Source organism: Pongo pygmaeus, chromosome 9 (genome assembly GCF_028885625.2).
Source record: "Pongo pygmaeus isolate AG05252 chromosome 9, NHGRI_mPonPyg2-v2.0_pri, whole genome shotgun sequence".
NCBI classification, from domain to species: domain Eukaryota; kingdom Metazoa; phylum Chordata; class Mammalia; order Primates; family Hominidae; genus Pongo; species Pongo pygmaeus.
The window spans coordinates 136167555-136189607 of record NC_072382.2 but is presented as its reverse complement, the minus strand read 5'-3'; the positions used below and the strand labels follow the sequence as shown (position 1 = coordinate 136189607).

Genomic DNA, 22053 nt, shown 5'->3' with positions numbered 1-22053 from the left:
TTAATGTCTCGAATATGCATCCAGATGATACAGTGAGAAACTAGTCACTGAAGACACTTTCTGCAGTGTTTAATTCTCTTATGGGACATTGAGAAAGGCTGCTACAGAACATCATTTAGTGGGGATCTTTTGATGATAACTCTCTTGGTTTTTGTTTGTCAGAAAGTTCTATATTTTGGTTTTTTTTGTTTTGTTTTTCTTGAAAAATAGTTTTGCTGGGTAAAGAATTCTAAGTTGTGAGCTCTTTTTCTCTAAGTGCACTGAAAGCATTATATCTTCTGAATAGCATTTTTGCATTCATATTTGGAAAAGACTGGCATACATGTGGAACTAAGGTAGTAGCGAAAGAGGAGGTGCCAATCAGAGAGACATGATTTCAAATACCTCTTTGAATCTTGGTTTCCCATCTGTAAAATGGATATGTTGCATGGTTGTTGTTAAGTTTAGATGTTGCAGATGTTACATCTGAAATATAATATGTACTCATGATCATTATGATTATTAGTTTTGCTTCCCTCCTTTACACTACATTTTCTATAGAGTTCATAGGTTTGAGGTTAGATCCCCAGAGAATAAAGTTTTATGTAGAATTGTGGAGGCATCTGACAGAAGTTTCCTCCATTGAAATAGTCATTCAGACTAGTGGGAGAGAAGATAACCTGACATCTTTATCTTCATTCCAATCCAAACAGAGGGTTCTCTTCCCTCTGGATACAAGATTACTTACTAAATTACTTGAAAGCCCTAGGCACTATATTTAACAGGGTGATAAGATTTGCTTATAGTGCATTGGTTTGAATTTAGGCCAAGTGCTGTGTTTTGCATATAAGAAAGTGCTTGGTTCCCAATGGTGCCATTTTTTTCAAATGGCACCACTGGCTTTTCAGAGTGGTTGGAATATTCATGCATATGTGGCTAATCTCACTAATACCTACCCACTATCAGTAGTAGCCTTGACTATAGCCAGATAGACAGGGAGTAAGAAGACACAGAGAATCCTGTGCTAAGCTTTGTTGTCACACGTGTCTGAAGCAAATGACCAAATTTCTGTTCCTTCTCTGATTAGATGTGACACGCAGGGTCACCTTGTAGACACATAGTTGAAGGGAAATGAAAGACATTGTTCATTGCCCTCTCCTTTCCCCTACTCCTACATACACACACACACATGCGTGCATACACACACACACACACACACAGAAAGAGAGAGAGAAAGGAGGGAGACCGAGAGTTTGCCCATTAGTACATGCAATACTCTCTCTGGCATGAGGAAATCAGTATCCTTACTCTTCCCCAGGCTTCAGACCTTTCCCTTCCCTTCAATTGAGTATGGAAGGCAGAAATGAAACTTGTTTTTATTTTATTCACATCTACTTAAAGGCACATTTAATTAAAGAATAAGAGCCTGCTAAGGATTAAGCATTTAACTAGATAAATCAGTCATTAAAGATTTTGAAGACTTTTTAAAGCCTAAAAATAGGCATCCTATAGATAGACTACAAAATACATAACAATTCCTCTGCTGGTTTTTTATTGTTGTTGTTGTTGTTGTTTTCACATTTTTGCTATTGTAGGCAACACTGTGTTTGATAGTCTTAACATAAATCTTATTCCTCAAAAATGACTTATAGATGAACTCCAGCAACCCAAAAAATATGTTCACGGCCGGGCGTGGTGGCTCACGCCTGTAATCCCAGCACTTTGGGAGGCCGAGGGGGGTGGATCACAAGGTCAGGAGATCAAGAACATCCTGGCTAACACGGTGAAACCCTGTCTCTACTAAAAATACAAAAAAATAGCCGGGCGTGGTGGCAGGCGCCTGTAGTCCCAGCTGCCGGGGAGGCTGAGGCAGGAGAATAGCATGAATCCAGGAGGCAGAGCTTGCAGTGAGCCGAGATCTGGCCACTGCACTCCAGCCTGGGCAACAGAGTGAGACTTTGTCTCAAAAAACAAAAAACAAAAAGTTCAGATACGGTTTTACAGCATGGGCTTGTCTGTAGATTTGATGTCTGAGCCACTCATCATCTTCTCAAACAAGATGACCTGAGAAGAAAAGAAAGTTTGAGAGTGGGAAAGGTGAAGCCTATTTAGTACAGGATGAAAAAGACACTGCAACTCACATTTTGATCTGAAAGTTTATGAGATCTCAAGGCAGAGACTGGAGTGACATACCTCATTGTCTTCTGGATGAAGCCAAGCTCCAGGAAGGTACAGTGTTTTCTGAGGCCCAATATTCCAATATCGCCCAAGGTTACGTCCATTGATGAACACGAATCCATAATTCCAGTTCTGAAAGGAATAGTGGCTTGAGATTTGGAAGTCGGTTCACATTAGCAAGGTAAAACCTAAGGCACTTGGGGAGTGAGAGCAAGATTGAGATACTTTATGGCACTCAAAGGGAGGTGAGTTTAGAGTGGGATATGTTATAGAACTTCTACCTTGCTGTCTAGGAATGAAAGAGAAAAACATAAATAGAACCAACCCTTTAATGGTAAGGCTGCTATTGTTCCTGTTATGTGACATATAATGTTATATATTTTAAAAAGCAGATCTTCTACTTCCAGAAATAAATATCAGGTATAGTGATGAACACCACTGCTGACAGTGGCTATTAATATAAAAGCTGCACATTTAAAAAAATCTGCTTGCAATATAATGAAGAATTATAGGACCAAGATTTAGAAGAAGAAAAATGAGAGACAAGGAGACATCCAGGCAGTTTTTGCACTAGAGGCACCTGCTTATTCTGGGATATAACAAAACGGTCTAGCATATAACACTGGAGTCTCTGAAATGCTCCAAATTAAAGGGCAAAGGTTGCTGGACTTGATTTCAAATAAAGTAGTTATATGCTACATATGAGAGAAGCATCAAAAACATGAGGTATTGAAAAAATAAAAGAAAAACAATGGATAAAGATATGTAAACCCTAACCAAAAGGAAGTTGCTATAGCTCTGTTAATATTCAGAAAAATAATATTTTAAGGCAAAAGCGTTATTAGAGATAAAGAGGGACATTTCATGATGGTAAAATTCTTAATTTACCATAAATGTATATACAACATACATAAGGAAGATAAAAGCATAGATTCAAAACATATCAGCGAAATTGACAGAATAATAAAGAGAAATAAATTTACAACCATAGTGCGAAATTTTTATACAACCTTTCAATAATCAATAGGCAAAGCAAATAACAATCAATAAAGATATAAAACATTTAAAAGAAGATGATTAACAAAATTGAACTAATTGACATAATAGAACATTGATCTAACATCCACAGTATACACATATTCTTTCAAGTATGCCTCAGAATATTTACAAGCTTGATCCTGTGTTAAACTAGTCTTCACATAAACTTCTCAGACTATAACGCAATTAAGCAAGAAATTGATAACAAAAAGATAACTATAAAATATCCAAATTATTGGAAATTAAGAAAAGCACTTCTAAATAAACCATAAGTCTAACAAGTAATGACAAAGGAAGTTGGAAAATATTTGAATTCTTTGATGATGACAATAAAATAGATAGAAACTCGTAGGGTATAAGACTATCAGCAGATTTTTCAGCAGAAACCTTGCAAGCTAGCACAGAATGGACTGATATACTTAAAACGCTAAAAGAAAAGCAACTGGCAACCAAGAATACTACATCCAGCAAAACTGTCTTTCAAAATTGAATAAGAGGTAAAAACTTCCAGACAAAAACTGAGGGAGTTCATCACCACTAGACCTGCTTTACAAGAAGTGCTAAAAGAAGTCCTTCAACTTGAAAAGAAAGGACCTTAAACAGTACCAAGAATCCACAAAAAGTATAAACTTATTGGTAAAGATCATTAAGTTTCTCCCCAGCAACAACATGGCCCCCAGAGTGGCCTGCAGCTTTCTGGGCAGTGCCACCAGGACATCCAGTGCCTTAGGTTGAATACTACCTGCCAAATGGCACCTTCAGTCTACGCTATTTCCCTTAATATGAGAAGAAAGCACAGCCCTACTATAGCAAAGTTCTGGTACCAGGGAAGCTTCTCAATGTCCCCCAAAACATGGAAGTTGTCATTATGGGCAAGTCCTTGTGAAGCATGTGAACTTCAACTATCCACACAGCCGTATGAAGGAAAAGTGAAATTCTAACTTAAAACTTAGTGGTGAAAGAGCAAGAGTAGGTATTTTATAATTCCTATTAGCAGACTCAAGAAGATTGGCCCTAACCTGCAGGATAACTTGCAGACCTTCTCTTTTGTTGGGCTTAATTGGCCTGCCATCTCCTTACAAAATCATCTTTAAGACATTCTAAAATGCCTATGCCGAAGTCAACTTGATACCTTCAGAGAAGCACCTACATGTGAAGTGCTCACCTTTAGTATCTGCTGTTTGTTATGAAACCTTTATTATTTTTTAGATAGAATTTGTAGTTACGATTAAAATGTTAGGCTAACATGGCAACCCTGAAGCAGCAATTATCCAACTAATAAGACACTAAAATGATTCATCTCTTTCTATATAGACATCGCTTGTCTTACTACAACTTATTTTTTCTGTATTTCAATATGAACCATTACCCATATAATAGAAAGTATAATATAAAAATTAATAATGCACTGATATGAAGTATGGCTTATAATTATGTACATTCTGAATTCTTGCTTTGAAGAATGTAATTCCTCAGTCATGAAAATAAAATATATTAAATGTATTCTTATTCTATATGTAAAAAAAAAAAGTATGGGACTCATTTCCAGTACAGGCAAATCCATAAAGATAATTTAAAAAATTGCTGTTGCCAGGGGGTGGGAGAAGAGGAAAATGGGGAAGTAATTGCCAAATGGTTATAGGGTTTCCTTTAGGATAATAAAAATGCATTGGAACTAGAGATAGTGGCTGCATAGCATTGTGAAGGCATGAAATGCTACTTAATCGTTCACTTTAACAGAACTAATTTTATGTTATGTAATTTTACCTAAAAAAAATCTTTTTAAAACTTATGGGATGCAACCAAATCCATGCTTAAATGATGATTAATAACCTAAATTCATATAATTAAAAAGAATAAAGACTGAAAATCCATTATCTAAGTATCTATGTCAAGACATTATAAAAATAAAGCAAATTAATCCTAAACTAAGAAATTGAATAAACAAAATAATAAAGATAATGACAGAAATTAAAGAATCAGAAAATAAATACATAATATAGTAGGAGTCATAGCCAAACACTGTACTTTGAACAATTAATAAAATTGATAGTGTTCTGGTGAGAATTATCAAGAAAAAAGAGTGCATCAACATCCTATAACAAATGACAAGGGGAATGTTACTACCAATGATCTAGACATCAAAAACGAATATTTTAAAGGCAACATATTTGAAAATTTAGATGAAATGGGAAAGTTTCCAGGAAAATATATTTTCTCAAAGCTAACTTTAAAAGAAACAAAATCTGAATAGTACTTTAATCTTTCAATAATTGAATCCACACTCACAAACTTTCTCAAAAAGAAAATGCCAGCTCTAGAAGGCTTCACTAATGAACTCCATTAAATGTTTAAGAAGTGATACTTGTCTTACACAAATTCCCCTCCTAAATCCTTTATGAGAGCCCTAAACCTTGGCACCAAAACCTGACAAAGAGATCTCAGTCATGAACATAAACACAAACGAAGTCTTAATTATTTATCATAGACAAGCCCTAGATATAATCCAAATGTTCAGAAAAAGTAAAATGGTTAAATAAATTATAATGTATTTACTAAATGAACCCAATACAACAGTGAAAATGAACAAATCACTGCAACATCGATAAATGGCTGAACCTCACAATGTTGAACAAAAGAAAACATATTAAAAAAAGATGCCCTGTATGATTCCATTTACATAAAGTCAAAATAGGAGACACTGGCCGAGAGTGTTAGAAGTCAAGGCAGCAGTGACCTTTGGAGAGAAGGGGGACAGTGGTTGGGAGGGGTGCCAACAATATTTTTAACTTTCAGTGATAATTATATGGTGTTCACTTTGTGATCATTTGTTGATCTGTACATTCACATTTTGTACATTTATGTTATCTATGTGTATTTATACAGAAAAAGATATTCTAGGTAAAAACTAACCTACCAACTCACCCCACACAGAAAAAAAAAGCAAGTTGCAGAATACATGGTACAATTCTATTAGTGTAAAAATAATTGTGTACGTGTGTGTTCAGGCAAAGTTATATATAAAAATGTACCACTGCTGGCAGTGTTGAGTTCTGAGAAGCAGAGAGTAATTGGAATGGGGGTGGGTTCAAAGGGTAACTTCATGCTTTGCTCTCTCCCTCTTGTCTGAATTTTTAATTGTGTTTTGATGTGTTAGTCTCTAAATAGTGATAAATTAGGAAGACTGATCAATGTTGGAAGGCTTCGTTGGAGATGAGGAAGAAGAGGAAAAGAAGAAAGGGAAGTATTCCTCCAGGAACGCTGGCTTTGCTCCAGGACTCTTTAAAAATAAAATTGGTGTTTGGAACACCAAGGCAGCAGAGGGCGTCACCTACCAGCAGGCTCAGGAAGGTGTCCTTGGGAGAAGGGCCAGCCTTCAAGGTCCCACGGTAGAAGGCTGGGCCCTGGTGGCTGTCTGGGACTGGCTTCCAGGTGGCAGAGCGGAGCCTGGAAGAAAGGCCAAACCATGGGGGAGAGGAAGTTCCCTTCCCAACTCAGTTCCCAGGATCCACTCCAGGTGGCCTGGGCCGAGCCTAAGGTTCTGTTTCAATGAGCTAGAGTAGACTAGACGCGTTAAGATCAGAATCAGGACACTTGTTCCAGGGCCCTAGTTCTGACGCCGAAGCACCCGACAGCCTGGAGTACATCACTCAGTCTCTGTATCTTGGACTCTTTATCTGCAATGAGGAATCTGAAATCTCTGAGTTCCCTGATCACTGAAGAGTGCACTGGGGGCCAGCTGGAGCATACCTCTCAAAGAAGCTCATTTTCATCTCCAGGGAATAGATGGTAAAGCCCTCCAGGGAAGAGTCATTGATGCTGACAGATCCAGTGATTCCTGCAGATGCAGATGGAAAGCAGGAAAGAGAATATGAACCAGGACTGGATATTCTCTAGTATCTGGGACAAAGCAATGCAGACTTGTACATGCCTTAGGACAAGGGCTCAGCCAGGAGGGCAAACATTTGTCTGACTTGCTATGACTGAAGGGTTCTAGCTATACATTTCCATACTACCAAGAAAGGTCCCCCACTTAGTACTGGAACTTTTCCTGAAATTCCCAAAAGGAGACTGGCCCTGCTTCAGGACAAGCCAGCACGGAACACGCTGGCTCCACCCTCTGGCCCTGGAGATAGAGAAGGCAAGACAAGGGCGAGGGGCGGATTTTGCATCTCTGCTCCCAGGACCTGGGTAGCCCACTGCTGAGGGGCTGGTTTCCCCACCCCCTCCCCGCCCCCAACTCCAGTGCATAGCCCGGGTCTTTGGTTCTGAGTAACTGAGGAGAAGCCACAGCCAGAGCCCACCTTTCTGCTCATTCTGTATTTGCCATGAAAAATTGACTCGTCCTTGATTCTCCACCAGGATCCTCAGGTATCGGCAGTCCTGCTGGGACAGGCCAGGTCATGGAGACCACACAGCCATGGAGGGCATCTGCCCGACAACCCGTTTTTCCGCTGAGCTCCACATGGAGAGACACATGGGAGAAAAGGAGGCTCCAGAGCCCAGCAGTCTTCCCTTCACTAAGGACTGCCTTGTGTTCCTATAGTCAATCTTCCCTTTCCCCTCTGCTGATCCTACTGGGAAAGGCAGAGAGACTCAGCTGTGCCTTTAACCAACTCTAAAGGCACAGAAACCCAACCAGGGGCTGAGGACAGGCTCAGGCTTAGTGAGGAAACCCCCTTCCCTCCAGCATGCACGTGGTAGCTCCTGAGGGGCCAGGGCCTGGGAGGCACTTCGGCTTCCGGCCCTGCACACTTCCTGCCGCGGCCCCAGGTGAGGAGCAGTAGCAACAGCAGGGGTGGAGAAGGGAGGCTGACTGTCTCAGGACCAGGCTCCGTCTGCATTTGAGGGGGATCAAGGGCATCACCTGGACTCTCAAATTACATACCCTGAGTTCAGGAATGTGCAGGTCCTCATTATTGTCATTCAGAATCCCTATCATTGTCTCATCCAAAAACACCTGCAAAAGAAGAGCTGGCGTCAGACTGCTAGGCCCACCCGAAGAAAGGGAGAAGAGAGGCCGTGGTTTTGGCAGAAAGAGGTCAGTATGAAGGCAGGGACCAGCTGTGATGCTCACAGATGGCATGAAGCTGCCTGGAGGCCCCAAGAGACTCTCAGTGGTGATAAAGCAGAAAGCAGGTCTATTTGGCCTGACTTTTAGTCCCAATGCCTCCCATATAGTAGGTCATCAAATAGCAACGTGCATCCTCAATCAACTACCCTGCCCAACAGCATAGGGAGGTGACGCACTTTGCTTCCCACACAGACAGCCTGCTGGCCCTACCTGTGCCATGTCGTGAGCTTGGGCACGGAGGCGGCCTCCAGAGCAGATGGACTTCTCATACAGGACAAGCCCGTAGGACTGGCCGCTCCCATGGTTGATGGGCAGGTTCTCCATGTTGACGGGCTGACGCGACCTGACCGGCTGTGAGGAGAAATGGCAGGAGCAGAAGTCCAAGGGCTGAGCAGTCAGGATCCTCCTTCCTAAGACCCTGTCATTTGGTCCCGCCTAATGGTCCCCAAGGGTTCTTTGAGTGGGAAATGATAAAACAGATGCATGTGACACTGCTCTGTGCTTACGTCTCCACTGCCCAGGAAGGAAACTCAGGGAAAGGCAGGGCATGGTGATGAGGGACCAATCGCTATAATCCTAAGAACTGATTAACAGAGGAAATGGATGGGGCACAGGGGCTCACGCCTGTGATCCCAGCACTTTGGGAGGCCGAGGCAGGTGGATCACTTGAGGCCAGGAGTTTGAGACCAGCCTGGGCAACATAGTGAGACCCCCATCTACAAAAAACTTAAAAATGTAGCTGGGCGTGGTGGTGCCCTCCTGTAATCCCAGCTACTCAAGAGGCTGAGGCAGGAGGATTGCTTAAGCCCAGGAGTTCAAGGCTGCAGTGAGCCATGATTGTGCCACTGCATTCCAGCCAGAGCCACCGAGCAAGACCCTGTCTCAAGAAAAAAAAAAAAAAAGAGTAAATAAATTGTATTCTAAAATAGTTGAAGTCTAGCAATGAATTATGCACTAAACAAATGTTTATTTCATTAAATTAAATTTAGTTACATTAAATAAATGTAGTTTCTTCAGTGTACCAGTCACTACCTTTTCTCTAAAATAGTGACAGCAGAGGTAAAACCAATGTGAATCCAAGGGCTACAGTTTCAGTTCCAAACAGCTTTCACCTGTCTTCAAAATAGGACAGGAAGGCTGATGGAAAAGGGGGAGCAGTGACCCAGGAAGTTCAGGCCCAGCTGCTGGTGAAGCGCGGGCAGAAGCTAGTCTCCCGATCCCAGCTCAGCAGCTTTTCCTAGGTGGATTCCATAAGGACCATGCAGTCCAAACAAGAGCATCTCCAGACAGGTTCATCTAAGCGGGAACCCAGGATCCTCCGACATCCTGCTGCCCCTCCCCTGCACACTGACTCCAAGGTCAAACCCCTTCACAGTCCACCCGGAAGGAGCTGGTGGCTCTTGTCCCACAGTTCTAAATTTGAATGAAATGCAGAGGATTTGTTCTCCCACTTCCTAATAAAAAGTTTCCTGAAAGAATCCCTCTCCACCCCTCCAAAGGCCAGTCCACCTCCTGTGGCCAAGCAGCACTCACCTCATTTAAGTAGGATAGGGCATCCCACAGCGGGAGGTACAGCGACGGTCTCATGCGGGGATACACAGCCTTGGGAGTAAGTTGGGGTACTCGGGGCAGGGGAGTTGCTGCAATGGAGATGGGGCACAGGGCGAAAAGTGCCTGAGATGACCACTGCCTTCTCTAAGCCCCCCATGCCTATCCAGCATGGCTTTTGCTTTCATATTGGGGGTTGCTATGTCATCCATGGTACTAAGAGCTTTACAAAGAGTAACTCAATCTTCACAGTCATCGCAGGAGACTGAGGTTACTACCTTTATGTTTCAGTGAAGAAACTGAGGCTTATAAAATGCTTAGAAACCCTTATTTTAAAAATCACACAGATTTTAAGCCCAGGGTTCGAAGTTAAGGTTGCCCTTGTGCTCAGGAGCTCGGTGTAACTGCTGCCCACAAGGGAGACCCACTCCTTCCTCACTTTTCCACAGAACAGAGACTCCACGTGAGGAGGGCTGGCCTGTAAGTTAAATGGGTGCTAAGTACCTGAGACAGATTGAAAGAGTTTTTGAAGCTTGAAATATTTTTCTGTGTAATCTCCAGCCTCCGTGAGCACAGCATCATAGTCTGCAAGACACCGGGGCCAGTCACCAGCCATGCAGTCTCTGCAGCAGGCCCTGTTTCAGCACCACTGGCAGGAGATGGCCAGGGCCACCAAGAGTGAGACAAAAGGAAGACACCTTCCATCCCACGTGGGTGTGTGATACCAATCTAAGGACATCCCCCACAACTCTTCCTGGGGACCTGAGGCTGCCATGACACTGGGCTTGCCCCCATTTCACTTTCTAATGCAAACTTGTTCAACCCACAGCTCATGGACTGCAGGCAGCCCAGGATGGCTTTGAATACAGCCCAACACAAATTCATAAACTTTCTTAAAACATTTTGTGTTTTTTTTTAAGCTCATCAGCTATCATTAGTGTTAGTGTATTTCATGTGTGGCCCAAGACAATTCTTCTTCTTCCAGTGTGGCCCAGGGAAGCCAAAAGAGTGGACACCCCTGCAACGGGCACTCTTTTCTTTGCTCAGTCTGTATCGCCCGGCCGTGCAGGTCTGTGCCTTTACAGCAGTCACCGTTCCTACTCTGCCTCTCTTCAGAGGTTCAAGCCAACAGGGCAGTACACCAGACGCGTGAAGCAGAGCTCTAAGTCCCGGAAAGCCCTGTCTACTGCAGTGACAGCCTGTTGGCGCATTATGAACATACAGAAGGAAGGAAAATAGATAGGAAAATCCTCAGTACTCAGCATAGATTATAGGTCAAGAACCCAGTGGTGCCAGAACAGGCTTCCAGAGCCTCCTCTGTAAAGCCCCAGCACCACATGCTAGAGAGGCTACTACACCAGCAGACACTTGCCATAGCTGGTGACAATGCTGGTGTGCTCCCCGAAATACGTGGCCCCGTTCATGAAACCAAAGTTGGTTCCACCATGGAACATATACACATTGAAGGAGATCTCATATTTGATGAATTCAGACACAGCATGTTCAACCTCTGCAAAGGGGAACATGAGAACATAGAGAATGTTAGAAATCAAGAGGAGACAGAAGCCTCCGGCAAACTCTTATCCTTTCCAACCCCACTCCACAATCAATTACAGTAACTCCTCGCTTCACAGCTATATACATTCTTGGGAATGGAGACTTTAAGTGAAATGATATACAACAAAACCAAGTATTCTCAATTTTATAATGAAACAATGTTGAAGAAAACAGTATTATATGAGGATATGCTGTGCATCATTTTGTTTGAAGTTTCCAAGAACCTATTGATGACGTTAAAGACCTACTGCAAATGTTTTATCATTCAACCTCTACGAAGATTCCAACAAAGAAATAGGCAGAATTGGCCAGAACTACTCTAGGACACCGAATCCTGTCAATCCCAAGAGATTTTTGAACATTTTTTTTCCAAAATATTGACATAATTTGACTTTAAACTACATCTATTAAATAATAACCTAAGAACTCTCATGTCACTTAAATATCTAATTTTCCTTAAGTTTTTTGAAATCATACATATAATTAGTACACCCTCATTACTACCTTCCAGTAAAATGTTTCTGGGAACACTGACTTGGAAACACTGCAATAGTCCACAAGTGGTTGCTCTTAATCTTTAGCCACAAAAACTTCCATTTTGTACTGTGTTTAAACAGCTACAATCATCTCTCCACTGGCCACAGCGGGAAGAAGAAGGTTAAAAGTCATTTAGAGTGAGAGTCAATTCTGGCTGTGCTCTTAACTATTTGTATGACCTGGGGCAACCTATTTTCTTTCTCAACGCCACTGCTTCCTGATCTGTTAAATGAATGTATTAATTCCAACTATATCATGGGACTGATGAGAAAATTCATTGATGAGGTAATATATGTGGAAAAAAGGCACAGCGCCTGCCATACAAGAGACCAGAAAACTGTTATTTGGTGGTGGTGGTGATGGTGGTGGTGGTGGTGGCAGTGATGGTGGAGGTGGTGGTGGTATTGTTGTTGGTGGTGATGGTGGTGGTGGTGGTGGTGTTGTTGGTGGTGGTGGTGGTGGTATTGTTGTTGGTGGTGATGGTGGTGGTGGTGGTGGTATTGTTGTTGTTGGTGGTGGTGGTGGTGGTGGTGGTGGTATTGTTGTTGGTGATGGTGGTGGTGGTGGTGGTGTTGGTGATGGTGTTGGTGGTGGTGATGGTGGTGGTGGTGGTGATGGTGTTGGTGGTGGTGGTGGTGGTGGTGATGGTGATGGTGGTGGTGATGGTGGTGATGGTGATGATGGTGGTGGTGGTATTGGTGGTGGTGGTGGTGGTGATGGTGGTGGTGGTGGTGATGGTGGTGGTGATGGTGGTGGTGGTGGTGATGGTGGTGGTGGTGATGGTGGTGGTGGTGGTGATGGTGGTGGTGATGATGGTGGTGGTGGTGATGGTGGTGGTGGAATTGGTGGTGGTGATGGTGGTGATGGTGGTGGTGGTATTGGTGGTGGTGATGGTGGTGATGGTGTTGGTGGTGTTGGTGGTGTTGGTGGTGATGGTGGTGGTGGTGGTGGTGGTGGTGATGGTGGTGGTGGTGGTGATGGTGGTGGTGATGGTGATGGTGTTGGTGGTGATGGTGGTGATGGTGGTGATGGTGGTGGTGGTGGTGGTGATGGTGGTGATGGTGGTGTTGGTGGTGATGGTGGTGGTGGTGGTGATGGTGGTGGTGGTGGTGATGGTGGTGATGGTGGTGATGGTGGTGGTGGTGGTGTTGGTGGTGATGGTGGTGATGGTGGTGGTGGTGGTGGTGGTGGTGTTGGTGGTGATGGTGGTGATGGTGGTGATGGTGGTGTTGGTGGTGATGGTGGTGGTGGTGGTGGTGGTGGTGGTGATGGTGGTGATGGTGGTGGTGGTGGTGGTGGTGGTGTTGGTGGTGATGGTGGTGATGGTGGTGATGGTGGTGTTGGTGGTGATGGTGGTGGTGATGGTAGTAATGGTGGTGATGGTAGTAATGGTGGTGATGGTGGTGATGGTGGTGGTGGTGGTGATGGTGGTGGTGGTGATGGTGGTGATGGTGGTGATGGTGGTGGTGGTGGTGTTGGTGGTGATGGTGGTGGTGGTGGTGGTGATGGTGGTGGTGGTGGTGGTGATGGTGGTGATGGTGGTGGTGGTGATGGTGGTGGTGGTGGTGTTGGTGGTGATGGTGGTGATGGTGGTGATGGTGATGGTGGTGGTATTGGTGGTGATGGTGGTGGTGGTATTGGTGGTGGTGATGGTGGTGGTGGTGGTGGTGGTGATGGTGGTGATGGTGGTGTTGGTGGTGATGGTGGTGTTGGTGGTGATGGTGGTGGTGGTGGTGATGGTGGTGTTGGTGGTGATGGTGGTGATGGTGGTGGTGGTGGTGGTGATGGTGATGTTGTTGGTGGTGGTGATGGTGATGATGGTGGTGGTATTGTTGCTGGCATTATTGTTAGCGGCAGTGATGGTATTATTGTTGGTGCTATTGGTGGTGATAGTGGCATTTTCTTTTGACTTTTTTTCTATTTTCCAACCCAAAACAGGCTTTTCTCAGTCCCCAAGTATTTTTCAATGTTTTTCTATACTTCAGGTACAAGTGGCCTTGTTTTCATAACAGCTCTTTCGAAATATCTTCTGTAGACACAAATGCCTATTAAGTAAACGACTGCCAGGCATTGCTCTAAGTGGCAGCACTTGATCCTCACACCAGCCTCATGAGGTCGGTTTTATGATAATCCTCACATTTGGATGAGGTCACTGAGAATTAAAATGAAGGAAGCCTGCATGAGGTCCCATGGCTAGGGCTAGAGCTGGGATTAAAACCTGATCTGTTTGGCTCCAAGATCCATGCTCTTGGCCATCGCTGCATGTTGTCCCCTGACTATTATTAGTGCTTAGTTGACAATGCCATAGAGAGGGCCTATGCACTGCTAGAGATGATTAATGTTCCACCTTCCTCAGAGATGTCACATTTTCAGAGAAGCTTCGGTGACCACCTAACCTTATCTGGGCAGGTCTTTCTTCTGTCTTTTCTATCACTGCACCCTGTTTGTTTGCTTCAAAGTATCCACCAAACATGGAACTATATATTGATTGTTTTACTCTGTAATGATCTGTGGACCTCACTAACTTATACTCTGTCAGGTGTGGGAATCATGTAATTTCTATCCACCAGAGCATCCTCAGGGCCTGGCTCAGTGCTTGTATGTAAAGAGTTGCATGAATATCTACGCCTGATCAAGTGAATCAATTAGCAGAGAACTGTATGAATGAGTTCTCATGGGACCTGGGGCCATCTCTTCCTGGAGTCAAACACTGCAAAACACTCACCCTTTGCATCTTTAACATGGTGCTTATCTCCCCATCTGTCGAACCAGCCGACCCAGTATTCCATAATCAGAAGGGGCTTATCTCTCTAAAAACAAACCAAAGCAAATACTAAGTCTGGCAAAAAACAAAAAAGAAAAATCGGAAAACCTGAATACAATAGATGAGAACTTAAGGAACTCATGCTTTTCTCCTTTTTCCCAATTCAGAGCTTTCCCTTTTTGATCCAGTATTTCTTCCCCCATCCCTTGGCCATCATTCATAGCTCTGGTTCCTCCACTCCTAAATGTCCATGGTCTCCAGCTTCCTGTGGCTCCCCACTATAGCTGGAAAGCACCATCAGCAATTTCAACCCTACCTCACCCAAGGCTGGTGTTGAAAGAATGGGTTTTGGATATACAAGGACCTGACCACAATTCCTTATGTAGAAACTCAGATTCCACAGGCTTTCAGCCTGACACCTGCATTCCACTTGTAGCCTAGCATTTTCAGTGCTGCTGAATAATGTAGATTCTGTTTTTAAAAGGTGACACCTCCTCTACAGTAGGCCTGGCTGTTGCTGTGCCATGGATATTAAAATGGAAGATCATAGCTGAGCTTCTTCTGGGTGATATGTCAGCCACTCAGGATGCATTTTCAGCTGCACTCCTGGAGTCCTCTGGCATGCTGCTGCTCTAAGATGGTCTCACTCTAAGCCCAAGGAGTTGTTAACCTAGGACTTTTGTTAGCTGCTCCCTGGATTTGGATTATGATGTTTTCCAGATCCTATATTCTCTTCTACTTTGGTTTCATTTCTCATTTCCTGCATCCTTCAAACACTTCCATAGAAAGGATGAGTGGAAAATAAATATTTTGAGTCCTTAAATGTCTGGCTATCAACACAATTAATATTTAGACTGGGTATAAAATTCTAAGTTAAAATTCATTTAGCCTCAAATTTTAAAGGCATATGCCATTGCTTCCTATGATCCAATATTTTATAATCCTATGCCATTCTAATTGTTTTTGCTTGGCATGTAAACCTGTGGTTTTTCTCTCTGTAGGATGCTAATTTCACAATTTAGGTCTTTTTCATCACTTACTGTGCTTACCATTTGAGGTACACTTTTCATCTGGACATACAGATACTTCAGTTAAAGGAAATTCTTATGTTATTTGCAATTTCCTTTCCTCCATGCTCTTTGTCCACTCTTTTTGCAACCAGTATTAATAAGATGTTGGGTCACCTACAATACTCCTGTAAGACGTTTATCTTGTCTCTTTTATGTTTTGTGGGCTTATACTAATAGTAATATTAGGAAATTTTATCTTTACCTTCCAACTTCTATATTTAATTTTTAATTTCAAATATTAGATTTTTTATTTCAAAGAGTTGTTTTTGGTTCCCTGATTGTCCCTCTTACTTAACAGCCCACTCTTGTTCAGGTATAATCTTATTCATATCTCTATGCATATTAATAAGCCTTTTTACTACTCTATTTTGTTGCCTGAATTAACTCCATGTTCCCTGATTTCCATTTTCTTCTTTATTTGTAGTTTAATTATTTTCTCTTTGTGAAATTTTATTAAATAAACACAGATCCTTAATTTTCCATTTGTATTCAAGAGGAAAGACTGACTTCTGGTGTTAAAATTGTACTGTGGGCTTGATACTCTCCTCCTGGAAATCTTCCAAATCAAAATAAGGACTGAGAAATGGAAACACAAACAACATCCTCTGTGAAGCTAAGAGTCATCTGAAACTTCAAAATATAAATGAGGAGGAAGAAGTGCAAAAGCATTGAAGGTCTATCAGGGGTTCAAAAAACGTAGAGAGAGAATGCTCTTTGTCGAAGATTTTAGGAAAGACTAACAGCACAAATTTCTCCCAAGTAAGAAGCATACTCTATAGTGCAATACCAACCATTTATTATCAGTTACAGAATAGGGTGCACAAGCTGGTGAAGGGAATGCACTTTACATAATTCAATGCATCAGAAGCTTAGAAGGACAAAATTATGGAAGAATCACAGATAAGAACTATAAGGAGGAAGAAGTTGCTGCTTGTGAGGCATCTGAGAGCAGTCCTGCATCTATACTGGCTCCCTGGGAGGATGGAGAAAGCAAAAAGGAAGATGGGTAAAGATAAGAATTCATCCCTGCCTACAGCATTATGCCACTAAGATACATTGTTAGCACAGTCACATGCTGTCTCTCACAGCAACTTCTCTTGAGTACTTGAGCCAATAAGAACTCATCTCCATCAAAGATGAGTAATAATAAAAAAGAAACAAGAATAGAATCTACATTTAAAATTCTAATAAAAAAGTTTTTTTCTTTTTTAACAGGGAAAGAAATTAGAGGAGGAATACCAAAAACTTTCTATAGCATAGGTCAAAATTGTGACCCAAAAATATTGTTATAAAGTTAAAAACCTCAGTGAAACAATCACCTCTATAAATGGAGAGCATAAAAAGAGAACTAAAAGTACTCAAGGAAGACATGATAAGAAAATATAAGGAGCTAAAATATTACCTGACAAAGATTTTTTTAAGGCAGATAAAATAGAAAATATTAAGTCCAAACTGGAAGCAGCTAAAAGGAAAACAAACATTGTGAGGGACATGAAAAGAAAAGGAGTGAAAAGTCAGCACAGTTAAAATGAACAGACAGTAGAAAGAATGAGAAAGAAATGGATGCAGGAGATGTGAAAGTAAGACAGAAGAATTTTGCATTACACATAATTTGTGTCCCTAAACAGAATAAACCAAATAAAAAAATTTTAAACATATTTAAAGATACAATCAAAGACTCACAATTTCCAACAATCATGATCTATGTTATTTGGACCAACCGTCTCATTAAGGATTTTTACAAAGTTAAATCAAATATAATATCACCATAGATACAGCTGAAAAGAGAATTCATGTATATGAAAATAAATCAGAAGAAAGTATCCAAATAGCAGCATAAGCAGACAAAAATGTACAAACTAAAGAGATATACAGCACATTTGAGAAGGTTTAATGAATTTAGCTGGAATTCCAGGATGAGAGGAGTGAGACAACAGAGCAGAAGCAATATTTGAAGAACTACTACCTGGGAATACATACATTCTAGAAGCCTGACAAACTGGAATAATAAATAAAAAGACATTCAGAAAGAGACATAGTTCAACTGCAGAAAACAAAAAAAGAAACAAAAAAAAAAAAAAAAAAAAGAAACTGCAGAAAACAAACAAACAAAAAATTCGTAGTAATAAAGGAGAAAAAAAAAGCCTGACAGAAGACGTCCCTGTAACAGCAGTGCAGTTAGCAGACTGTGTGCTGAAAGGAAACTGCCACACTAGAATTCAGAGCTAGGAAAAGACTGAAGCCTGAAACAGAGAGTCTGCCATAAACAGACATCACTAAAGCATATACTTCAAGCAGAAGAAAATTGATCCTGAGTAGAATCTCCAGGATATGAAAAATAATAAATAGCAAAAAGATAAATATTGGGCTAAAACTAAATGAATATTGATTGTATAAAACAAATATATAATATTTTTAGAGTTTTAAAAATATGGAAATCAAATACAAGAAAAATCCAGAAGATGCATCTGATGGAGTGTCCAGAGTCAGAGTGCTTGCCCTGAGGCACTTGTACAATCCAGGCGGAGAGCAGAACTTTAGACTGCAGGGGATTCAGTACTTACATTAAAATTTCAAGGATGACTTTTAAAAGATAAAATCAGACTCTATAATACCAGAATGATATAGGAAAAAACAGAAATTGATTTTTTTAAATAGTCGAATCCATAAAAAGAAGCCAAGATTGTAAACAAAAAGAAAAGAAACATTTAAAAGCAGGCACATAATCAGATGGCAGGTTTAACTTCAGTCTAACAAGAACTACATGAAATATGAGTGACTGAGAGCTCCAAATAAAAGTTTAATTGTGTCAGACTAAAATAAAAATATTCAACTAATTTCTGATCTCTAATAAGAGAAGTGTCTAAAGAAAAATGTAGAATTACAGCAAGATTAAAACACAGATGAGGATATAGAAAATGATACACATTCAAATATTAATCAGAGAGGTCTGGCATGGCAATATCAATGACAGACAAAAGTGACCTTAAGACAAAAAGTAATACTGCATACAAACAGGATGACTCCCTAGTGATAAAATTTCATGTCCCTGAAGATAAAACAAGTCCACATTTACATAGCCTCAAAACACATCAAGCAAACTTTGATCAACTTGCTAAAGTACAGGTAAAATACTAAGGACTACTGGTAGAAATATGCAAATCTGCAATTATGACAGAAATATTAACACATCTCTTTCAGTGACCAGTACAACCAGCCAAAAAAATCAATTGGAAATAGAAAATTAGAATAACACAATAAATAAAATTGACATAGAACTTAAACAGAATACTGCACCCAGTACTGCAAAATACATTCATTACAAGCACATAGGGCATTTACCAAAACTGACCATTGATAGGACATAAATACAAACAAAATTAAACATAAAAATAAAGAATCACACCTAAAAATTGAAAACAAATGAATCTAACTCTACACCAAGTTGGTGAAACAATTACATAAAACAAAGAAATTATTCCATGTAACCTTAGCACATAGAATTTTCACTACACATTCTCTGGGTGATATACCTTAAAGATAAAAGAAAAACCACAGAAATCTTTAAGATCATTAGATTTTTCTTATTTTCAGTAATATTATCAGTGTTATTTCAAACCTATTATGAATATATTGTAGAATTAAGTGAATAATAAAATTGTGAATGTTGTTATCAACTAAGATGTCCAGAGTCAGAGAAAAAATAAAAATATAAATCAGAAAAGTTAAATATACGTTCTATAATTCTAAATTTGTATTTTTTTTAAAAATCAGTGAAACCACAATTTTCTCCTCTTTTAAAACATGCCAATATCCTGGCCCTACACACTGAAAATGCTTAGAAGTAACAGCAATTTGATAGTAAACGCAGCTTGTGTTCTACAGAAGCAACAGGGTTCTTAGGAGAAATCGCTGTTTCTGGGCTAAGGATTGGAAATGTATCAGGTGAGTCTGGGACATTGTATTTGGCTGGAAACCAAGTAAACTATGAAAGACTGATGGGGTCACGTCAGAGGAGAGAGGAGGCAGGTGGAAGGTGCTGCCAGCAGGCCAGCAAGAAGCCATTTGAAGCTTCAACAACATAATGATTAAAATTGATAAGAAGGCATTAAACATATTAAAAAGTCATGAACGAATAATCAAAGAAAACAATTTACAAAAGTTTGAAAAGGTACAGAGTATGTGTTCTGACTTCAGTGAAATAAAGGAAAAAAATAGAAAAACTCCATATGTCTGAAAATTTAAAAATTAACTTCTAAACATACTCATAGGCCAAAGAAACAATCATATTGAATACTCACACTAGTCTGAATTACAGTATATCAAATATACCAAATACAAAACTCATGAACTAATGAGAAATCTATACCTTAAATGTTCATAATAAAACATACAGATAAAATGTGAAGGCTAATTACCCACCTCAAGAAATTAGAACAGCAAAATAAACCAAAAATAGTAAAATAAATAAAGGAAATATAAACCTAAGAGTAGAAGCAGTGAAATTGAAATTAATTTGCAATAGAGACAATTTAAAAAGAAAAATCGGTTCTTTGAAAAGAACCGACATGCTTCTGACGAGACTGATAAGACAGAGTAAAAACGAATAGATAAGTAAGATCAGAAATGAAAAGACCAGCACAAATGATATGGCCATTAAAAACAAGAAGATAGTGTACATAATTATATGCCATTATATTTTAGTTTGAGTGAAATGGACATATTCCTAGAAAAACTGTAACAACCACATTTACTTAGAAGGAAATAGACTTCTGAGTACAGCTCAGAGATATAGCAGTGGGAAAAACATAAATCCCATCCTCACATCAAGGACAAAGCTTGAAAAACTGTAAATTCATGACTTCTTGGGTCCATCAGACAACCTAGCTCACAGAGCAACCAAATACCTAAAATCCATGGAAAACCTGATGCCTGCAGGAAGAAGCTGGACCCAAGTCGCTTGCTTACCTGGGGCTAGATCCTCTCATATAACACAAACAGATCATATTAAAGAAGTGCTGAAGACAGCGTGGGCCAGAGTGAGAGTATGAAGTCAAGGGAGCCGAGACGGATGGCGGCTGACACCCTCATGCTGGCTTTAACTCCCCAAGTCTATCAGCTGTTCTGAGGGGAGATTCGGGAGAATCCTGGGCAAGTCTCTGTTGCGGGCTGAATTGTGTCACCCAGCCAAATTCACACGAAGGCCTAACCCTCAGTACTACAGAATGTGAGTGTACTTGGAGACAGAGCCTCTAAAGAGGTAATCAGGTAAAAGTGAGGCTGTTAGTGTGGGTCTTAATCCCACGTCACCGGGGTCCTCATAAGAAGAGGAAATTGTGACACACCAGGGTCTCATGTTCACGGCAGAAAGACCATGCGAGGGCACGCTAAGAAGGTGGCCATCTGCAAGATAAGGAGAGGCCTCGGGGAGAACAGCCTGTGGACGCCTTCATTAAAATGTGGTCAGTAGGGCCCGGGCGCAGTGGCTCATGCCTGTAATCCCAGCACTTTGGGAGGCTGAGGCGGGTGGATCATGAGGTCAGGAGATCGAGACCATCCTGGCTAACACGGTGAAACCCTGTCTCTACTAAACGTACAAAAAAATTAGCCTGGCGTGGTGGCGGGCGCCTGTAGTCCCAGCTACTCGGGAGACTGAGGCAGGAGAATGGCATGAACCCGGGAGGTGGAGCTTGCAGTGAGCCGAGTTTGCGCCACTGCACTTCAGCCTGGGCAACAGAGCGAGACTCTGTCTCAAAAAAAAAAAAAAAAAAAATGTGGTTAATAGGATGGGCCCTAATCCAATATGTCTGGTGTCCTTATAAGAGGAGATTAGGACACAGACACACACAGAGAAGAGGTCATGTGAGGACACAGGGAGGAGAAGACAGCCGTCCAACAAGCCAAGGAGAGAGGCCTCAGAAGAAACCTACCCTGCCAGCACCTTGATCTCAGACATCTAGTCTCCAGAATGTGAGAAAATAAATGTCTGCTGTTTAAGCCACACAGTCTATGGTCCTTTGTTATGGCAACCCTAACAAAGTAACACATCTTCCTTTCTGGTGCTGGCCGAGGGGAGGGAGCCACCGCCACTGCCAGACCTTCTCCCAGCCCATCTTCTCTAGGGCACAAAAGCCCCAATCAGCTGAGAAACAGCACAGAAGCTGTCACTTAAGGACAGCTTAACTGGATAAAATCCATTGCATCTGGGAAAAGGGGCGGGGGACGCGCTATCCTTGGGAAAGGAGGAACACATGCTAGGATCAGATCTGCAGCTAGAAGAAGAGCTGGGCAGGAGCACCTGCAAAGGC

At 41.3% G+C, this 22053-nt stretch overlaps 1 protein-coding gene across 4 annotated transcripts in view; it reads right to left on the bottom strand.

The window, feature by feature from the left end:
• Positions 1-1343: 1343 nt before the first annotated feature.
• The window catches only part of GLB1L3 (galactosidase beta 1 like 3), a 44079-nt gene continuing 23369 nt past the window's right edge, over positions 1344-22053 (bottom strand). For 2 of the 4 annotated variants that reach the window (XM_054441451.2, XM_054441454.2), the window contains 11 exons: positions 14637-14721; positions 11190-11327; positions 10322-10402; positions 9803-9909; positions 8480-8620; positions 8084-8155; positions 7500-7578; positions 6946-7033; positions 6531-6642; positions 2173-2289; positions 1346-2043 (listed from right to left, as the gene is read on the bottom strand). In XM_054441451.2, coding sequence (XP_054297426.1) covers positions 1978-2043; positions 2173-2289; positions 6531-6642; positions 6946-7033; positions 7500-7578; positions 8084-8155; positions 8480-8620; positions 9803-9909; positions 10322-10402; positions 11190-11327; positions 14637-14721 — 1086 coding nt within the window. In that variant the 3' untranslated portion in view covers positions 1346-1977. The other 2 variants (XM_054441453.2, XM_054441455.2) reach the window with 2 other exon arrangements.